Here is a 17,519-nt window from a genome sequence, read left to right as displayed (position 1 = left end):
AGACTGAAGGCAGAAACAGCTATGAAAATCCAGTTGACTTCTAAGATGGCAAAAATGTGGCTGGGCGCGGTGGCTCACGCCTGTAATCCCGGCACTTTGGGAGGCCGAGGCAGGTGGATCACAAGGTCAGGAGTTCAAGATCAGCCTGGCCAACATGGTAAAACCCCATCTTTACTAAAAACTATAAAAATTAGCCGGGCGTGGTAGCACGCGCCTGTGGTTCTGGCTACTCGGGAGGTTGAGGCAGAAGAATCACTTGAACCTGGGAGGTGGAGGTGGCAGTGAGCCGCAATGGTGTCACTGCATTCCAGCCTGGGCAACAGGGCAAGACTCTGTCTCAAAAAACCAAAACCAAAACCAAAACAAAACAAAAAAAAAGATGGCAAAAATGCCATTCTATTATATATTTTTTAGTTCAAATAATTATTTTCATTATAAAATGTCATTTATGTTAACATGGGATAAATTTTCTAAACGAATAATTTTACATTTCTCAAGTTTTTCAGGTGAAATTATATATTCATTTTTAAATGTGAAAAAACACCTTAGCATTATTTACTGTAAAAATGTAGTAAATAACAATAGATAAAAACTCACATAAAGCTCTGTAGAGTCCTCAATAATTTAAGAGTGTAAAGGGATTGTGAGACCAAATATTTGAGTACTGCTGATTTAAATAAAATATCGTACATCCATGCAAGTGACTACTATGCAACTATTAAAAAGTTAAAAAAAAAAAAAAAAGCTTAATTGTGTGGTAGTTTTCCTAAAATTGGTATGAAACCCAGAAGCCACTGAGGAAAAGCAGTATTTGCCTACATGAAAACTAAAGACCTCTAAAAAAAAAACCCTGTAATTCCACAGTCAATGTTAGAAGACAAATGATTTGGACAAACTGTTTCCGACTTAATACTCCTCCAACTTCCCTGCCTTGGGTGAGTTAGCACGGTAATACAAAATGCTTGGAAATAAACTTGGAAAAGATATTCCATAACTTGTTAGCTTGAAAGTATGAGAAAAAGAGATAATCCAAATAAAAAAAAAAAATAGAAGAACTGAATAATCTGTCCTTAGATAAAAACCACAAATCATCAATATGAAAATATTTTGAAACTTCAATTTTAAAATGCAAAATTGAAAATACTGAAATTGTTTTCCCAAATCAGACTGGGACCGACCTGATTGGCAACAACTTAAAAGACTAATCACACAAGTTGGCAAGGACGTAGAAACCAGGAACTCTCAAACTATTAAGTCTAAATCAATAAAGCAGAATAATGCAACTGTATCTGCGCAAAAGTTGTTAAAGGGTAATCTTTGTTCTAGGAGATCTAAAATTTTACCCTATAAATATATTCACACAAGTGCACAAGTATATAAGTATGTAAATTACAGCACTGTGTGTAAAAAGAAAAATCTATACAGCCATTAATGTAAGCCTAATAAAATACATGGCTGTATATGAATATAATAAAAGACGGCAGTTTAAAACTATGAGGTATAATCTGCACATACAAACAGAAAAGTCAACCGTATAGACATTTGTATTAAAAAGTATACATATGTGCATTTAATACTTCTGGAATACAAACCAAATTTAACATTGACTACTCTGGGGAGTAAAGAAAAGTAAAACGCAAGAAGTGAATAATAAGAAAACTGCCAACATTGGAGCCATAAAACATAGTACTTTTCCAAATGATACTTGCTATTTTACACAAAAAGTAGAATTTATAGAGAAACTAAAGTCCCCAGGGATTTCATTTTAAGCTTTAAACTTTTTTTTGTTTGTTTTCCAAACTGATGAGGACACTTAAGAATCCCTTCTTAGACTCCATTCAAGCTGTGAGGGATATACGCCTTGTTTTACTTCTCCCCACAATAAGAGCGACACCAAGAACTGGGTTCACAGACAGCTAGAAGATATACAGAGTTTGTTTTATATCACTGAAAAAGGTGAAAAAAAAAATGCGGCTTTTGGTGCTACTATTAGGTTAAACTATATAAAACTGCCACTAATGAATTGTTCAACCTAATACATGTGGTACATTGCTTTCCTGAGAAAGGATTTTATCCTTTATAGACTGTTTGACCTCTGATATCCCACTAGCTGACAATCTCCATTGTCTAAAAAACTGATTTGTTCCTCATTAGAGGAAATACTGAACCAAAGGGTCTCCTATGAGAAAACTGCATACAGCATATTTGAACTATTTATTTCACTAGGTCTTCCATGACGAATAAAGGAAACATTTTTTAAAAATTAAGATAAAAAAAATTTTAATAAATGAAACTAAATTATAAATAGATTTGTGGACTCTTTTAAGTAGAGAGTAAATGGTCTGCCCTAAAAAAAGTAAATAAAAAGAAAAAAAGACAAGGAAATGAATTGAAAGAACCTTAGAAGTTAATTCCAATTTACTTTCCTCTACATTGTTACAATGTTTCTAAACTGCCATTTTCTTCCCACCATCAGCATTCAGTGAACTCAAGTTAATTCTCACATACCCCAGAAAATAAATAAAAACAAATCTACTAGAAAGGAGTGGGAAGAGTTGGGAAAAGCCATATAATGAACTAATACTCAATTGCCTGCTACACTGTTAACTATGAAAACTTAACTAATTTTAATCTGTACCCTTTTCCTCTCGTCTCTCAGTTACAAACCAACCAATCTTCAAACTCCACATTCCCTGACTCTCCTTTCTCATTCTCAGTCCAGCTTCAAGTCACCTGTTCTTCCTCTATACATCTGTATATCTCCTATTCACTCTTCAAACTGCCCTAATCTTTTTTTCCATGTTTTATGGAACTACACTAAAACACTTTTTCCTAAGTCAGTAGGGACTTCTACAAAAGTGTTCAAATCTATGGATATTTTGACACCTTGCTTCATTTGACCTTTTTAGCATGTGCTATGAACTTACACCCTATCTTAGAACAAACCACCTTCTTGGTTTCCATGACCACCACTGTCTTTTTTGTGTGTGTGTGTGAGATGGAGCGCGATCTTGGTTCACTGCAACCTGCACATCCTGGGTTCAAGCAATTATCTCACCTCAGCCTCCCAAGCAGCTGGGATTACAGGCGCCTGCCACCACGCCCAGCTAATTTTTGTATTTTTAGTAGAGACGGGGTTTCACCATGTTGGCCAGGTTGGTCTCAAACTCCTGACCTCAGGTGATCCGCCCGCCTCCACCTCCTAAAGTGCTGGGTTTATAGGCGAGAACCACCATGCTGGGCAACCACCACTGTCTTTGTATGTCCATCCTTCATAGGTATTCTTCTTCAACAAAAGCCCCCTATGTGATGCTAGTATCCCAGGTCTTTGTCATGAGTCAAGTGCACTTCTCCTTAAGGGAACTCATTTACTAATGTGGCTTCCATTATGACCAATACTTTTCAAACTAATCTCTCACATAGTTCCTTTTGAACTCAAGACTCACACATGAAACTGTCTGCTGGTCATGGATCATCCAAATGAAAACAGAACCCTCAACCTTAGCATATCTAAAACTAGTCTCATAATCTAACTTTGCCTTCAAACTTGCCCTATTCACCATTTACCTTGTGGCCTAACTCAGAAAACCTAAGTGTCAGAAAGCTTACCTGTTCTGTAGAGGATGTTTAATATAGTGTTCTGGGTTAGCAACCTCCTGATTAGATTCCGTTTTCTCCTCTTCCGTAGTCGGGGGATTAGGAGTAGGGGTGGTTTCCTAGTGGAAAATAATATGAAACATTAAATTTCTTAAGACATCTATGACAGCAATATTCTAACTAAACCTGAACTGACATGCTGATATTTTTTTTTTTTTTTTTTTGAGACAAGAGTCTCTCTGTTGCCCAGGCCGGAGTGCAATCGTGCGATCTTGGCTCACTGCAACCTCCTCCTCCCAGGTTCAAGCAGTTCTCCTGCCTCAGCCTCCTGAGTAACTGGGATTACAGCTGTGTGCCACCATGCCTGGCTAATTTTTCTATTTTTAGTAGAGATGGGGTTTCACCATGTTCGTCAGGCTGGTCTTGAACTCCTGACCTCGTGATCCGCCCACCCTGGCGTCCCAAAGTGCTGGGATTACAGGCATGAGCCACCACGCCCGGCACTGATATTTTTAAAAAAGGAATTAAAGCAGATTGCTTCATAAAACAGACCACCCAGACCAACCTCTAAAGAACCATTCTCTATTCTCATATCTATTCATTAAGAGCAAAAAGAAAAGGATTTCTCAAATCTGAAAATGTAATGATATTTATAGTTACCCTTCCACTTGCACTTTTTTTTTAAATAGCAGGAAGACAGTCACAGACTATGCAACAAAGTTGGGAAAATCTGCTATTTTTCTTAACATACCATCATATTGAGATACTGCATATGGTATTGAAGGGGGTATCAGGAAGGATAGAGGATTAAAACTAAAGTTTCAAGAGTATAACAACTATATCACTGGGCACAGTGGTGCATCCCTATAATCCCAGCTACTCGGGAGATTAACAGGAGGATTGCTTGAGACCAGGAGTTTGAGACCAGCCTGGGCAACACGGCAAGACCCTGTCTCAAAAACAAACAAACAAAACAAAACTATATTATGATGACAAAAAAGCTTTGTAAAGTGATCAAGTCAATGATATGCAGGTCTTACCTTCATGGCATACTGTTTACCCTATGGTAACCTAAAAGTTTGGCAGCTTAATATTTTCAGTGGGCCCTAACAAGATGGACATTGGCTTGAACTTAAATCTTCTCTTAGGCTAGGCATAATTAACAATGTCATCTAAAAATATCAGAAAGAAAACAAGCCTGGGGACAGTAATTTAAAATAGTTGTTCACCACATTCTTCCATGTAGCTCTTCATACTATCATAAATTGTCAACAAAAGAAAAAAGCCAAAGAAAGGCACTAGGACAAAGACTGATACCAAAAAAAGGGCAATGCAACAAGTGTTTAGAAATCAGACTGAAGCAGCAAACAATAGAGATCTATGTTAACATAATAAGATATGTAACTCGAATATTTATTATCTAAAAGACCTCAGAAAGCAGAAAGGTGGTAAATACTTATTTGAAAGAATATGGGTTTTCCTGTATTTTATGTTTCTTAGAGATGGGGTCTCACTCTGTTATCCAGACTGGGTGCAGTGGGTAATCATAGCTCACTGCAGCCTCAATTTCCCTGGCTCAAGCAATCTTCTTGCCTCAGTCTCAAGGGTAACTGGGACTACAGATAGGCACCACCTTGCCTGAGTCTCAAGGGTAACTGGGACTACAGATAGGCACCACGATACCTGGCTAATTCTTTTTTATTTTTAGTATAGACAAAGTCTTACCATGTTGGCCAGGCTGGTCTCAAACTCCTGAGCTCAAGCGATCCTCCCACCTCAGCCTCCTAACGGATATGTTTTTTCTTATCAACATATGACATGTATAAGAATTTCTATTAGCCTATAAAGTCACCCAGAACAGAGACCCTGTCTTGATCTCACTCAGTAATCACAGTACTTAACCCAATAGGAACTTATTGACTTCATTACTTAACTGAATAAATTTAAATGTTTACATAGAATGGTTAAGGCCTGAAAATTGACATACAGTAATTAATGCCTTAAAACCAAACATTTTTATCAACATTTACTTACCAGTAAATTTAAGTGTTCAAACAGATGATAATTACTGAATGCCATTTCCTATCCCACTAGCTTAAAATTAATGATGGGTTTCCAGGCAGACAGTGGGAGTCTCAATGAAAACAATGAGAGACTGGCAGGCAGGTAGGCTTTAGGGGACAGGGTACCAGAGAAAAACTGCTGTAGATGAGAAGTGGGCTCCTCAATATATGTAAAAATCCCTCACAGGTTTTTGGCTAACTTCTAAACTGGCACTTTCAGAGTGTAACTCTGGTTGGCCTAACAGAGAACAAGAACAGCTGAGCCAAAACTAGAGACTGCACAGTATTTGTGAAACATAAGTAGAATGGGTACAGGGACTTATGTCTGTGACTCCAGCACTTTGAGAGGCCAAGGCGAGAGGACTGCTTGAGTCCAGGAGTTTGAAAACAGCTTCAGCAATACAGTGAGACCCAGTGAAGGAAGGGGAAGAAAGAAAAAGAAACAACCCTCTCTCTCTCAGATCCAAAAAGGAATACCAAAGAAAAGTCTTCAGCCTGCAGAAAAAAGATCCCAGATGGAGATGCAAAAAGAATGACAAGCACTTGAAAAGGTAAATATCCTATATAAACGACCATTAACAGTTTAAAGGAGCAATGATTATAATATGTTTTGGGGTTTCACATAATGATGGTCCTACCACAAGGTTAGGCATACAGGGGTTTTCAATGTTGAATATGCCAGTAAAAGATATTCTTCCTCTCAAAGTTAAATAGCACTGTAAATTCTCTTATATTTATTCACAAGCTCAAAATCCTCACTATAAACCATTCACAATACTTATTTAAACCTTTCACCTCAGCAGCACATAAACAGTGAGTTACAATATGACTAATTACAAGTTTAAGGTGTCCAAAATAATGTAGTACTTTCCCTTCTTTTATGTTATTCCATTCTTTTCATTATTGGGAAAATGATGAAAGACTAAGATGGCATCAAATCTTTGGACATATAGGAATTAAAAGCAAGTTATCACTCAGGAAAAACATATCCAGTTTCTAGAATTTTAAAAGTGTTATTTTGAATTAAAATAAAAGTCGCACTGTAAGTAACTGATACTAGTCTTCATATTAAGAACACATAATTGGCCAGGCACGGTGACTCAGTGCTGTAAACCCAGCACTTTGGGAGGCCGAGGCAGGTGGATCACCTAAGGTCAGGAGTTCAAGACCAGCCTGGCCAACATGGTGAAACCCCATCTCTACTAAAAATGCAAAAATTAGCTGGGCGCAGTGGCGTGTGCCTGTAATTCCAGCTACTCGGGAGGCTGAAGCAAGAGAATTGCTTGAACCCAGGAGGCAGAAATTGCAGTGATCAGAGATCGTGCCACTGCACTCCTGCCTGGGCAACAAGAGCAAAACTCCATCTCAAAACAAAACAAAACAAAACAAAAAAGGACACATAATTTTGTACTTTTCCAACAACTTAAAAAAGGAGCTACACATTTTGAAATGTGTGTGTATGTATGAATCAGTAAGTATACTAATTTAAAATCTTTAGTCTTCACTTTTAATTATATAAACATATTAGATTTTCAAACAAATGATGTGAAATACCATAAAAATTTTTATTGGGCATAGACAGTCTTCTTTTCGTATGATCTACATGGGAACTAAAAAACAGTTCAAGAAACAAGTTCTATTTTAAGATATATAACCTTATTTTTAAGGTTGCTTCCTGTAGACACTAAATAGTTTTAAGTTTGCATTCAGTTTAAAAACAAAACTCTACTGCAAAATCCTACCATATTCCTCTCTCTACTCTCTTAGGCTGGTGTTTTCTCAATGAGCAAATTTCACTGGAAATTACATTCTAAATGACCAATCTCAGGTTCTACTGAGGAATTAAAAGGAAAAAAATTAAATGACTAACATTTCTAGGTTTATAAACTATCTGGACAAAAAAGTAAAGACTAATTTAGCAGATTATGGCTAATCTCAAAGTAATCAAACACATTTTTAACCTAAAATAGGCAATCTTCCCTTGAAAAAGCATTGTGTAACACATTTTAGGTGGGTAGAATAGGGAGTAAGAGCGAGGCCATGGGATGGTGCTGTGTTCATCCAGGTAGTAACCAATGTGGCTGAAAGAGAGGGTTCGTGAAACCAGAGCTAGAATGGTAGGTTGGAGTGAGATTGTTAAAGGCCTCAGAAGTCAGGCTAAAAGTGTAGCTTTCATCTTGGGGGCAATGAAAGCCATTAACTAGAAGGTCAAAGAGATTAAATACAAATGGCAAGTAAGGGAACAGAAAAAGATAACCAATTTGAGAGCAAAGTATTAAACCTGGTTGAAGATTTGCTCAGTTTATCAGCTTCAAATAAAAATGTTCAGTATTGTAATTTAGCAAACCCAGGGCTGAATAAACTGTCATAGCAACAAGAGAAAGTTGAAAGTGAAGAAAAAAAGCGAGCAAGGGCAAGAAAAGTCTAACAATTGGCTGCAAAGAATGTCAGGTAGCTTTTTACTACATTCTGCAAAAACTAGCACAGGTATAATATTAATCTTATGGGACAATCCTAATATTATAGAGGTAAATATTTCCCAGATCTAGCATCATTCTGTGATGTTTTCAATAAATCTGACTAAACTTTAGATTCTCCTCATCATGTTCAAGTCTACATTGCTTAAATTTCAAAACCATGATGCGCTTTTCCACGGTTTGGAACATTCAAGATTTCTCAGCAATTCTCAACCCAAATACACATATAAACCATTTCTTCTAGAAATAATGATGAGCATCCCCCTCAGAAGACCCCATTTGTGTACTCCATTACCTTCATTCAACAAATATTTACTCACAGGAACTTCCAAAAAATTTTTTTCCGGGTTAAGACAAATCACCCAACACCTTATTTGAAGTATGTAATAATCAGTAGTCCCCCTAGGCACTGGTTAATGGTTTGAACCAATAACTCAAGGTATAGTCCACAGACTACTACTACTGGTCCACAAACTGGTTATGGTTGACAGTGAGGTTAAGTATAGAAATGCAAAGTAAACACTTTGGAAATTTGTAGCAATTTGACAATTTTTTATCTGCTGAAACTAATCAAATTCAGGCTTACATTTTGTATGCATGTCTTCATCTTTATAATTTTACAAAAGTATTATATTAGAAATTTAAAAAAAAGAAAAGGCCAGGCATGGTGGCTCACCCCTGTAATCCCAACACCTCGGGAGGCCAAAGCAGGAGGATCTCTTGAGCCCAGGAGGCCAAAAGAGGAGCACCACTTGAGCCCAGGAGTTCAAAGACTGCAGTGAGCTAAGACAGCACCACTGCACTCCAGCCTGGCTGACAGAGTAAGACTCTGTCTCTAAAAAATTAAATTAAATGAAAATTTAAAAACAAACACAAACCAGTTTGTCGTCAGAATATGAGATGCACTGCTTCAGATCACACCCTCTAGAGCCACGTTCCCCATGTTGGAATCCCAGCTCTGCCATTCACAGCTGTAAATTCAGAGCAAGTAACTTTTGTGGCCTCAACTTCCTCATCTTAAAATGGGCATTGTGACATTTATCTCCTAGGATCACCATGGGGATTAAATGAATTAAAAAACAAAAGCATTTAAACTGTCTGGTACATGGGAAATGCAAAATAAGGATTGCTTTTTATAAAGTAGCTAAAAATTTTAAGCGGTTACCTGGCTTGCCATTCTGCAAATTTTTATTCAGAGCAAACGGTATGGCCAGACACTATGCTGAATTGTTTTATATGATTTGTTTTAGAAAGAAAAAAAATTTTTTACATTATATTTATCACTTTCCTCCTTCCTAAATTTTTTCTGATATATGTAGATATAGGTATTCCTCCCAGAACAATAACGATTAATGCAATATAAAGTCATTTTAAAGTAACATTCAAGTGAAGAAACCTACTTTTCCTACTTTTAAAGGTACTCCCAGATACCATATTTCCCCTTTTCTGTACCGAAGGCATCATATCTTTGGCCTCATGAATGGCTAAAATGTAGCATTGAGCTGAACTATTTATTACCAAGGAACAGCATAAAGGACATTGAAATCAAGCATCAAAATAAAGCACAAAAAAAGGGGCTAGAGGAAGAAAGAAATTATGTATCAGGCACATTTATTCACATACCATCTATATATGTACCAGGTATCTGTATACCAGGCTCTGACTTCACTACCACAGTTTTCCTCTGATAACAGAAAAAGAAATCCCAGGTTTACCAATCCCTGGTGCACTAGGAGCCATATTGCAAAATGGGTATCTCAACAACACAGTCTGGATCCACCTCTAACCCCAACTGGATGAGTCCTTTAAGTCTTAAGATGAGTATGATAGGAGAAAATTTTCAGAGAACAACAGGGATTATTTAAGTGATCTAGGGCAAGCCCTTAAAACCCCTGTAAGGATCAGTTTCTTCCCTTGTAAAAAGTGCTGTGTAGGTTTTAATCAACAATCCAAGAGTCTGGCACTTAAGTGATCAATAACTGTCAGTTACCATTAGCAATCAGTACTTGAGATGACATTAACCTAAGAGTTCAGAAAGGTAAGAGCTGAGTAAATGTGGCATGCTGAACTAGACTTCAAACTCTGGAAGAAGTTCGGCTAGTCCTTTAAATTTTAAGATGAGGAAATTTCAAGAACAATAGAAGATAAATCACTAACATTCATATCCCAGTAATATACTGAACAGGGAGTAGAAACCTAAACTATCTAGGGTATGCTCTCTAAATTTTTGTCCTGGCTCAATAATTTCTATCTATCCTCAAATCCTTACACCAGACCTTCCCCACACCCCCAATCATATACACAGTTAAGTGGGGATATGGAAAGAGAAAGAACTCGTGATTAACTTAGAAATAACTACCCAGATGACTTATTACCACACCTAAATAATTCTGATACCAACACTCTCCCCCTTCCTGATGACACAAAATAAATGTGTTCAGTCAATGCTATAGCATCAAATAATGGGTAACAACATGACTGGTGACCCATATTCAGTAGCGCTTCCTTATATTCCCCCTTCCTTCACTTTCTGTAGCTAAACTGGAAAGACCAGCTGTGTCCATACTAGAAATGTAAATGCTACATATTTCAAAGACAGCTGCAATTATTTCTACAAGGTACTAATACAACATTCTAGTAAACTGAAGGCACTATATTAAATAAAGGTATGAAATAATGAGCAGAAGGATAGATAGACACAGTAAGAACAGAAAAGGGTGGTGCTTTATGATTTTGAAAAGCTCACACCTCATCCAAACTATGAGTTTTTACTTGATAGGTAACATTTACTAAGCAGCGACTACCAGGCCATGTGCTACATTATTTGCATACATACTACCTCAACATACTATAAATCATCTCAATCTAGTCAATATTCATGATCCTGTGAAACAACCATTATTCTCTCCACTCTTCAGACAAATCTGAAGTCCTGGAAAAGTAAACATGTCATTTAAATCCGGGACTACCAGGGTTTACGGCTAAGAACACCACATGTCCTAGTTCTACCTGTTTGTTGTTTCAGTATAATTGTTAATAGAACTCTCATTCACTCCCAAAGGTTGCCAGGACTGAATAATAAATTATATGGTTACAAAGATTCTCTTTCTAGGCAACATAAGTCTATAATATACACTGTGCTCTGCTCTACAGCCTCAGGCTCAACACCTTTGCTCATCTTGCCAATGCACGTCACTGCCAGTACACTAGTAAAAGAGGCATGAATGGTACAACTCACCCTTCCTCCCAGACACACAAAAAAATCCACCACCAGGAAAAAAAAGCAACTATATAGTCAGTTTGTATTATTATGCACAACAGGACCCTAAATACCCATTGGTCAAATATCTCACATATACAGGTAAGTGTAAGTAAAAACCTCTTTTATGTGTACAAATAACTTTAATGAGAACATTATTTAATAGAAATATGTAAACAGACTTCATACTTTTCTGTTCCTTTGTAGTATCCACTCAGTTCTCAGTTTTGTCCTTCATTTGACATATTAAATCAGGCAAAGAAATGTATACAATCACATAAAAAGAATCACGTTTTCACACTTGAACACACAGCAGTGGTCAAAAATAATGAAATGTAAACTGGACCCCATGATTTAATGCAAAAAACATTCCGTACAGAAAAGTTTCAGGCTTCTAACTTTACTGAATCCAGTACTAAATGTTCTTTATATTCCTCAGCCTTTTTCAAGTCTTTTTCACTTTCTAACATCCGCCAAAGAACTATGCAGCTTCCAACCTGTGCTGGCAATCAGAGCTTATCACCTGGGATTCTTGCAGAATTTCTGCCTGCTTTTTAATGGCATAATTTTCACCATCTTTAGCTTTCATTTTTTTTCTTTTCTTCTTGTTGTTTTGCTTCTTTTTCATGCATCACTTTTTTTTTGACCAACTGCTTCACCACAGTAGTCTTAATTTGTCTCAGGCCAGGATTAGCCATGGTCCCTCAAGCACCATGAGAAGGGTGGGACAAAGAGCCAGGGTAACCATGGAGGAGGTGGCTGTCAGTCCCCAGTTCTTTTCAAGAAACCATGCATTTCCTCACAGCACCCTCCCATATGTAAATTAGTGTAATTAATTAACTAGTACACAAGAACAACTATAGTCTTACCACCTGTCTTGCAAGGAATAAAAAATTTGGTAAAACACTGAAAAGTTGCCTCTATTAAACTGTTTTGGTTTTAGCTTTGAAACATATATTTATAGTAAAGGAATACCAGCTAATATGGCATCACTCATGAAAATGTGGCTGTGGATTTTGCAGGTCTTCCTTACCTGTAATAAAGGATCAAAACTATGACTTTTGTACTCCTCCCTTAACCTAGAAAGTTGAAGTAAAAAAACAACACATGGAGATTTAGCAAAATACAAATCTTTCAACATTAAAACACTGCTCACATGGAAAAAATTTTTTCACGTAAAAGACCCTGAGACATCATGTATCAATTATGATTCAAAAGACAGTACTTCTTAAAGTGCTTTTCAATTAATATAAAATGGCATCTAAACAATAACAAAAAATCACTGGTAGCTGGATTACTAAAGAAAAGAGTTGTGATGATGTGTACAAATTGTGCAGTGTCCAAAAATACTATAAAAATTCAATAGCTGTTTATTTAAATAATAACCTAATTACTTGATCAAAATTAATAAGTAGCACTAAACTCATGAGTGAATCAAGATGATTAAGTTTGCTGAGCTATATATTTCTGGATATTCAGCAAACTATACTTAAACATATTAATTAAAAAAAAATCCCAACAGTTCACACTTGCATTTCTGATCTTCAAATAAACAATTTTTAAACTTGGATAGATTCTTTTTTTTTGAGACAGATTCTCACTCTGTCACACAGGCTGGAGTGCAGTGGCATGATCTCGGCTCACTGTAACCTCCGCCTCCTGTGTTCAAGCAGTTCTCTTGCCTCAGCCTCACGAGTAGCTGGGACTACAGGCATGCACCACCACACCTGGCTCATTTTTTTGTATTTTTAGTAGAGATGTGGTTTCAACCATGTTGGCCAGACTGGTCTTGAACTCCTCCTGACCTCAAGTGATCCACCCGCCTCGGCCTCCTAAAGTGCTGGGATTACAGGAATAAGCCACCACGCCCAGCCTAAAACTTGGATGCATCCTTTTTTTTTTTTTTTTTTTTTTTTAACCCTTTGAGATGGAGTCTTGCCCTGTTGCCCAGGCTGGAGTGCAGTGGCACGATCTCGGCTCACTGCAACTTCCGTCTCCTGGTTGTAGTGATTCTCCTGCCTCAGCCTCCCGAGTAGCTGGGATTACAGGCGCCTGCCACAACGCCTGGCTAATTTTTGTATTTTTAGTAGAGATGGGGTTTACCATCTCCGTCAGACTGGTCTTGAACTCCTGACCTCGTGATCCACCCACCTTAGCCTCTCAAAGTGTTGGGATTACAGGTGTGAGCCACCGTGCCCAGCACATTCTTAACTACTAGAAAGAGTTGAAGGAGGCCAGGCATGGTGGCTCACGCCTGTAATCCCAGCACTTTGGGAGGCCGAGGCGGGTGGAGCACCTGAGGTTGGGAGTTCGAGACCAGCCTGACCAACATGGAGAAACCCTGTCTCTACTAAAAATACAAAATTAGCCGGGCGTGGTGGCGCGTATGCCTGTAATCCCAGCTACTCGGGAGGTGGAGGCAGGAGAATCACTACAACCTGGGAGGCAGAGGTTGCAGTGAGCTGAGATCAAGCCATTGCACTCCAGCCTGGGCAACGAGAGTGAAACATTGTCTCAAAAAAAAAAAGAAAAAGAAAAGAAAAAAGGAAGACTTGTGGGCACCTTTTAACATTTTAAGATAAATTTTTTAAATGAACATTCTTAAGGGAGCACTAATATGTACCTACTGATCAAATTACTTTGCACATATTATGCAGCTTAAGCCAACATCACAAATTCAGTTTGGGTTTGGGGAGGTGATAACACAGACACAAGAAATAACAGATGTGTGAACTAGGATGATAAGGCTAATGATAAAATTTAAATGTCAGTACTATTTAAACCAAAGGCTACCAGAAGATTCATAATTTAAAATAACTAGAAAAATTTACAGGCTGGGCGCGGTGGCTCATGCATATAATTCCAGCACTTTGGGAGGCAGAGGCAGGTGGATCACGAGGTCAGGAGTTCAAGACCCACCTGACCAACTTGGTGAAACCACATCTCTACCCAAAATACAAAATTAGCCAGGCGTGGTGGCGCATGACTGTAACACCAGTTACTCAGGAGGCTGAAGCAGGAGAATCACTTGAACCTGGGAGAGGGAAGTTGCAGCGAGCTGAGATCGCGCCACTGCACTCCAGCCTGGGCAACAAGAGCAAAACTCCGTCTCAGAAAAAAAAAAAAGAAAAAAGAAAAAGAAAAATTTACGTACGGCCAGGCACGGTGGCTCATGCCTGTAATCCCAACACTTTGGGAGGCTGACGCAGGCAGATCATGAGATCAGGAGATTGAGACCATCCTGGACAACATGGTGAAACCCAGCCTCTACTAAAAAATACAAAAATTAGCTGGGCCTGGTGGTGCATGCCTGTAATCCCAGCTACTCAGGAGGCTGAGGCAGGAGAATCGCTTGAACCAGGGAGTCAGAGGTTTCAGTGAGCCGAGATCGCACCATTGCACTCCAGAATGGTGAAAGAGCGAGACTCCATCTCAAAAACAAAAAAAAAAAAGAAAGAAAACAAAGAAAAATTTACATACGTTGAACATTATACAAAAGTAAAAAATGATTCAAAATATATCAACATTAAAATGGCATTAGGACCAGTGCACAAAATTGTTGACTGCAGGAACACGGTATTTTCCATTTCAATTATTCCTTAAAGCTTTATAGCAAGTATTTGAAAGGCAAATCTTTTCAAGAATTTAACTGCTATTTAAATGTTTATACATTTTAAAACTTAGAAAACATAACTAAAATTTCATGATACTAATTAAATTCTAGTTTTTTTTTTTTTTAAATCTATCTTTACATATCACAGTTCAAACAAATGAGCAGTTACTGTTAAAATTCTATGTGTTTGGCTGGGCGCAGTGGCTCACACCTGTAATCCCAGCACTTTGGGAAGCTGAGATGGGTGGATCGCCTGAGGTCAGGTGGTCGAGACCAGCCTGGTCCAACATGGTGAAACCCTGTCTCTACTAAAAATACAAAAATTAGCCAGGTATAGTGGCACATGCCCATAATCCCAGCTACTCGGGAGGCTGACTCAGGAGAATTGCTTGAACCTGGGAGGCAGAGGTTGCAGTGAGCCAAGGTAGTGTCACTGCATTCCAGCCTGGGCAACAGAGCAAAACTCCGTATCAAAAAAATAAATAAATAAATTACATGTGTTCATTTTTAAAAGTTAAAGGTTATAATTTCAATTTAAACTGTAGCTTTAATAAGGTCATTTTGTTTTCTGTAACAACTTCTTATCCAACAGATTTTTTTTCTTTTTCTTTTTTTTTTTTTTTGCCTTCAGAGGAGGGTATCACTGTTAACTTAGGCTGGAGTGCAGGGATGCAATCATAGCTCACTGCAGTCTCAAACTCCTAGGCTCAAGAGATGCTCCTGAATAGCTGGGACTACAGGCATGCCCAGAAAATTTTTAGAGACAGGTCTCACTATATTGCTCAGCCTGGTCTCAAACTCTTGGCCTCAAGTGATCCTCCTGCCTCAGCCTTCGAAATTGCTAGTATTACAGGCGTGAGCCACCACGCCTGCCTTTCTATGTACTAAGGTTTTAAAATCACCTTTCAAAAGAAAATATTTTGAAGAAATATATGCCTTAAAAAAATTTACAAAACCAGGTATAGCCAGTTTCTTATGTCCCCAGGATTACAGAGTGGAATACAACCTTCTATTTACTTAGTTTAAGTTAATAAACTATCAAGCTTCCAAACGTAAAAGGATCTACTGAGTTCCAAGTCAAAGCTAAATGGGAAAATAGAAAAATAGTAAAATTAAAATAAAAAGATCTACATTATTTAACCTAGTAATTAGACTTCTAAGAGACAATACATCTATCAACAGATATACCCAAAAGGTAACAGATAAACCATGGCATTTATAATGTAAGCACTAAACATGTTTGTAAGAATTACTTTAAAACTAACACAAATGTGGAGAAAAGCAGATTACAGAACCATATAAAAATGAGCACTAAAAAAAAAAAAAAAAAAAAAAAAAAAGGCCAGGCGTGGTGGTTCATGCCTGTAATCCCAGCACTTTGAGAGGCCAAGGTGGGCGGATCACGAGGTCAGGAGTTTAAGACCAGCCTGGCCAACATGGTGAAACTCATCTCTACTAAAAATACAAAAATTAGCCAGGCGTGGTGGCATGTGCCTGTAATCCCAGGTATCTGGAGGCTGAGGCGGGACAATCGCTGGAACCCAGGAGGAGGAGGCTGCAGTGAGCCGAGACCACGCCACTACACTCCAGCCTGGCAACAGAGCAAGACTCTGTCTCAAAAAAAAAAAAAAAAAAAAAAAAAAAGAAAAAAGAAAAAAGAAGCACTATTTTTGTGCTTTTGACCTATATTAAGAAGTCCTAAATAAACTGTAGTACATCCAGAAAATGAAACATTACTGAGTGCTAAAATAAAATGAGTTATCAAGCCATAAAAAGACATAGAAGGAACTTAAATGCATATTACTAAGTGAAAGAAGCTAAGCTGAAAAGGCTACGTACTGTATGATTGTAACTCTGTGATTTTCTGGAAAAGACAAAAAGATCAGTGGTTGGTGGGGAGGGTATAAACAAGCAGAACAGAGAGGATTTTTAGGGCAGTAAATTATTCTGTATGATATTATAATCATAGGTATATGTCATTATACATTTGACAAAACCCACAGAATGTACAACATGAAGAGTGAACCCTAATGTAAAGTATGAACTTTGGGTGACAATAATGTCAATTTAGGTTCATCAATTCTAACAAATGTGCCATTCTGTTGCAGGATGTTGACAGTGGGAAAGCTGTTCCTGCACAGGGGCAAGGAGTAAGTTACAGGAACTGTAATTTCTGCTCAATTTTGCTCTGAACCTAAAACTGCTCTAAGAAAATTAAGCAGTTAGTTTTTGAGACAGGGTCTCGCTCTGATACCCAGGCCTCAGTGCTGTGGCACAATCACAGCTCACTGCAGTCTCGACCTCCAGGGCTCAATCAATCCTCCCGCCCAAGCCTCCTGAGTAGCTGGGATTGCAGGTGCATGCCACCACACCTGGCTAGTTTTTTGTATTAATATTTTTAGTAGAGACAGGGTTTCACCATGTTGCCTAAGTTAGTCTTGAATTCCTGGGCTTACGCAATTCACCCACCTCAGCCTCCCAAAGTGTTGAGGTTTCAGGCATGAGCTACT

General features: G+C 38.0%; 1 protein-coding gene across 3 annotated transcripts in view; it reads right to left on the bottom strand.

Moving 5' to 3' along the window:
• Nucleotides 1-17,519, bottom strand: part of EIF4E (eukaryotic translation initiation factor 4E) — a 151,003-nt gene that overhangs the window by 17,918 nt on the left and 115,566 nt on the right. Inside the window, exons 1-2 of one of the 3 annotated variants that reach the window (XM_050790666.1) lie at nt 11,920-12,039; nt 3,610-3,716 (exon numbers count right to left, since the gene is read on the bottom strand). In XM_050790666.1, the coding sequence (XP_050646623.1) occupies nt 3,610-3,716; nt 11,920-12,024 (212 nt within the window). In that variant the 5' untranslated portion in view covers nt 12,025-12,039. Of the gene's footprint in view, nt 1-3,609; nt 3,717-9,015; nt 9,163-11,919; nt 12,040-17,519 lie in introns of those variants that run through there. The other 2 variants (XM_050790667.1, XM_050790665.1) reach the window with 2 other exon arrangements.

The sequence above is a fragment of the Macaca thibetana genome, chromosome 5 (assembly GCF_024542745.1).
Source record: "Macaca thibetana thibetana isolate TM-01 chromosome 5, ASM2454274v1, whole genome shotgun sequence".
Classification (NCBI taxonomy): Eukaryota; Metazoa; Chordata; class Mammalia; order Primates; family Cercopithecidae; genus Macaca; species Macaca thibetana.
Note: the sequence above shows the minus strand (reverse complement) of the source record. Positions and strands in the feature narration are given on the sequence as shown.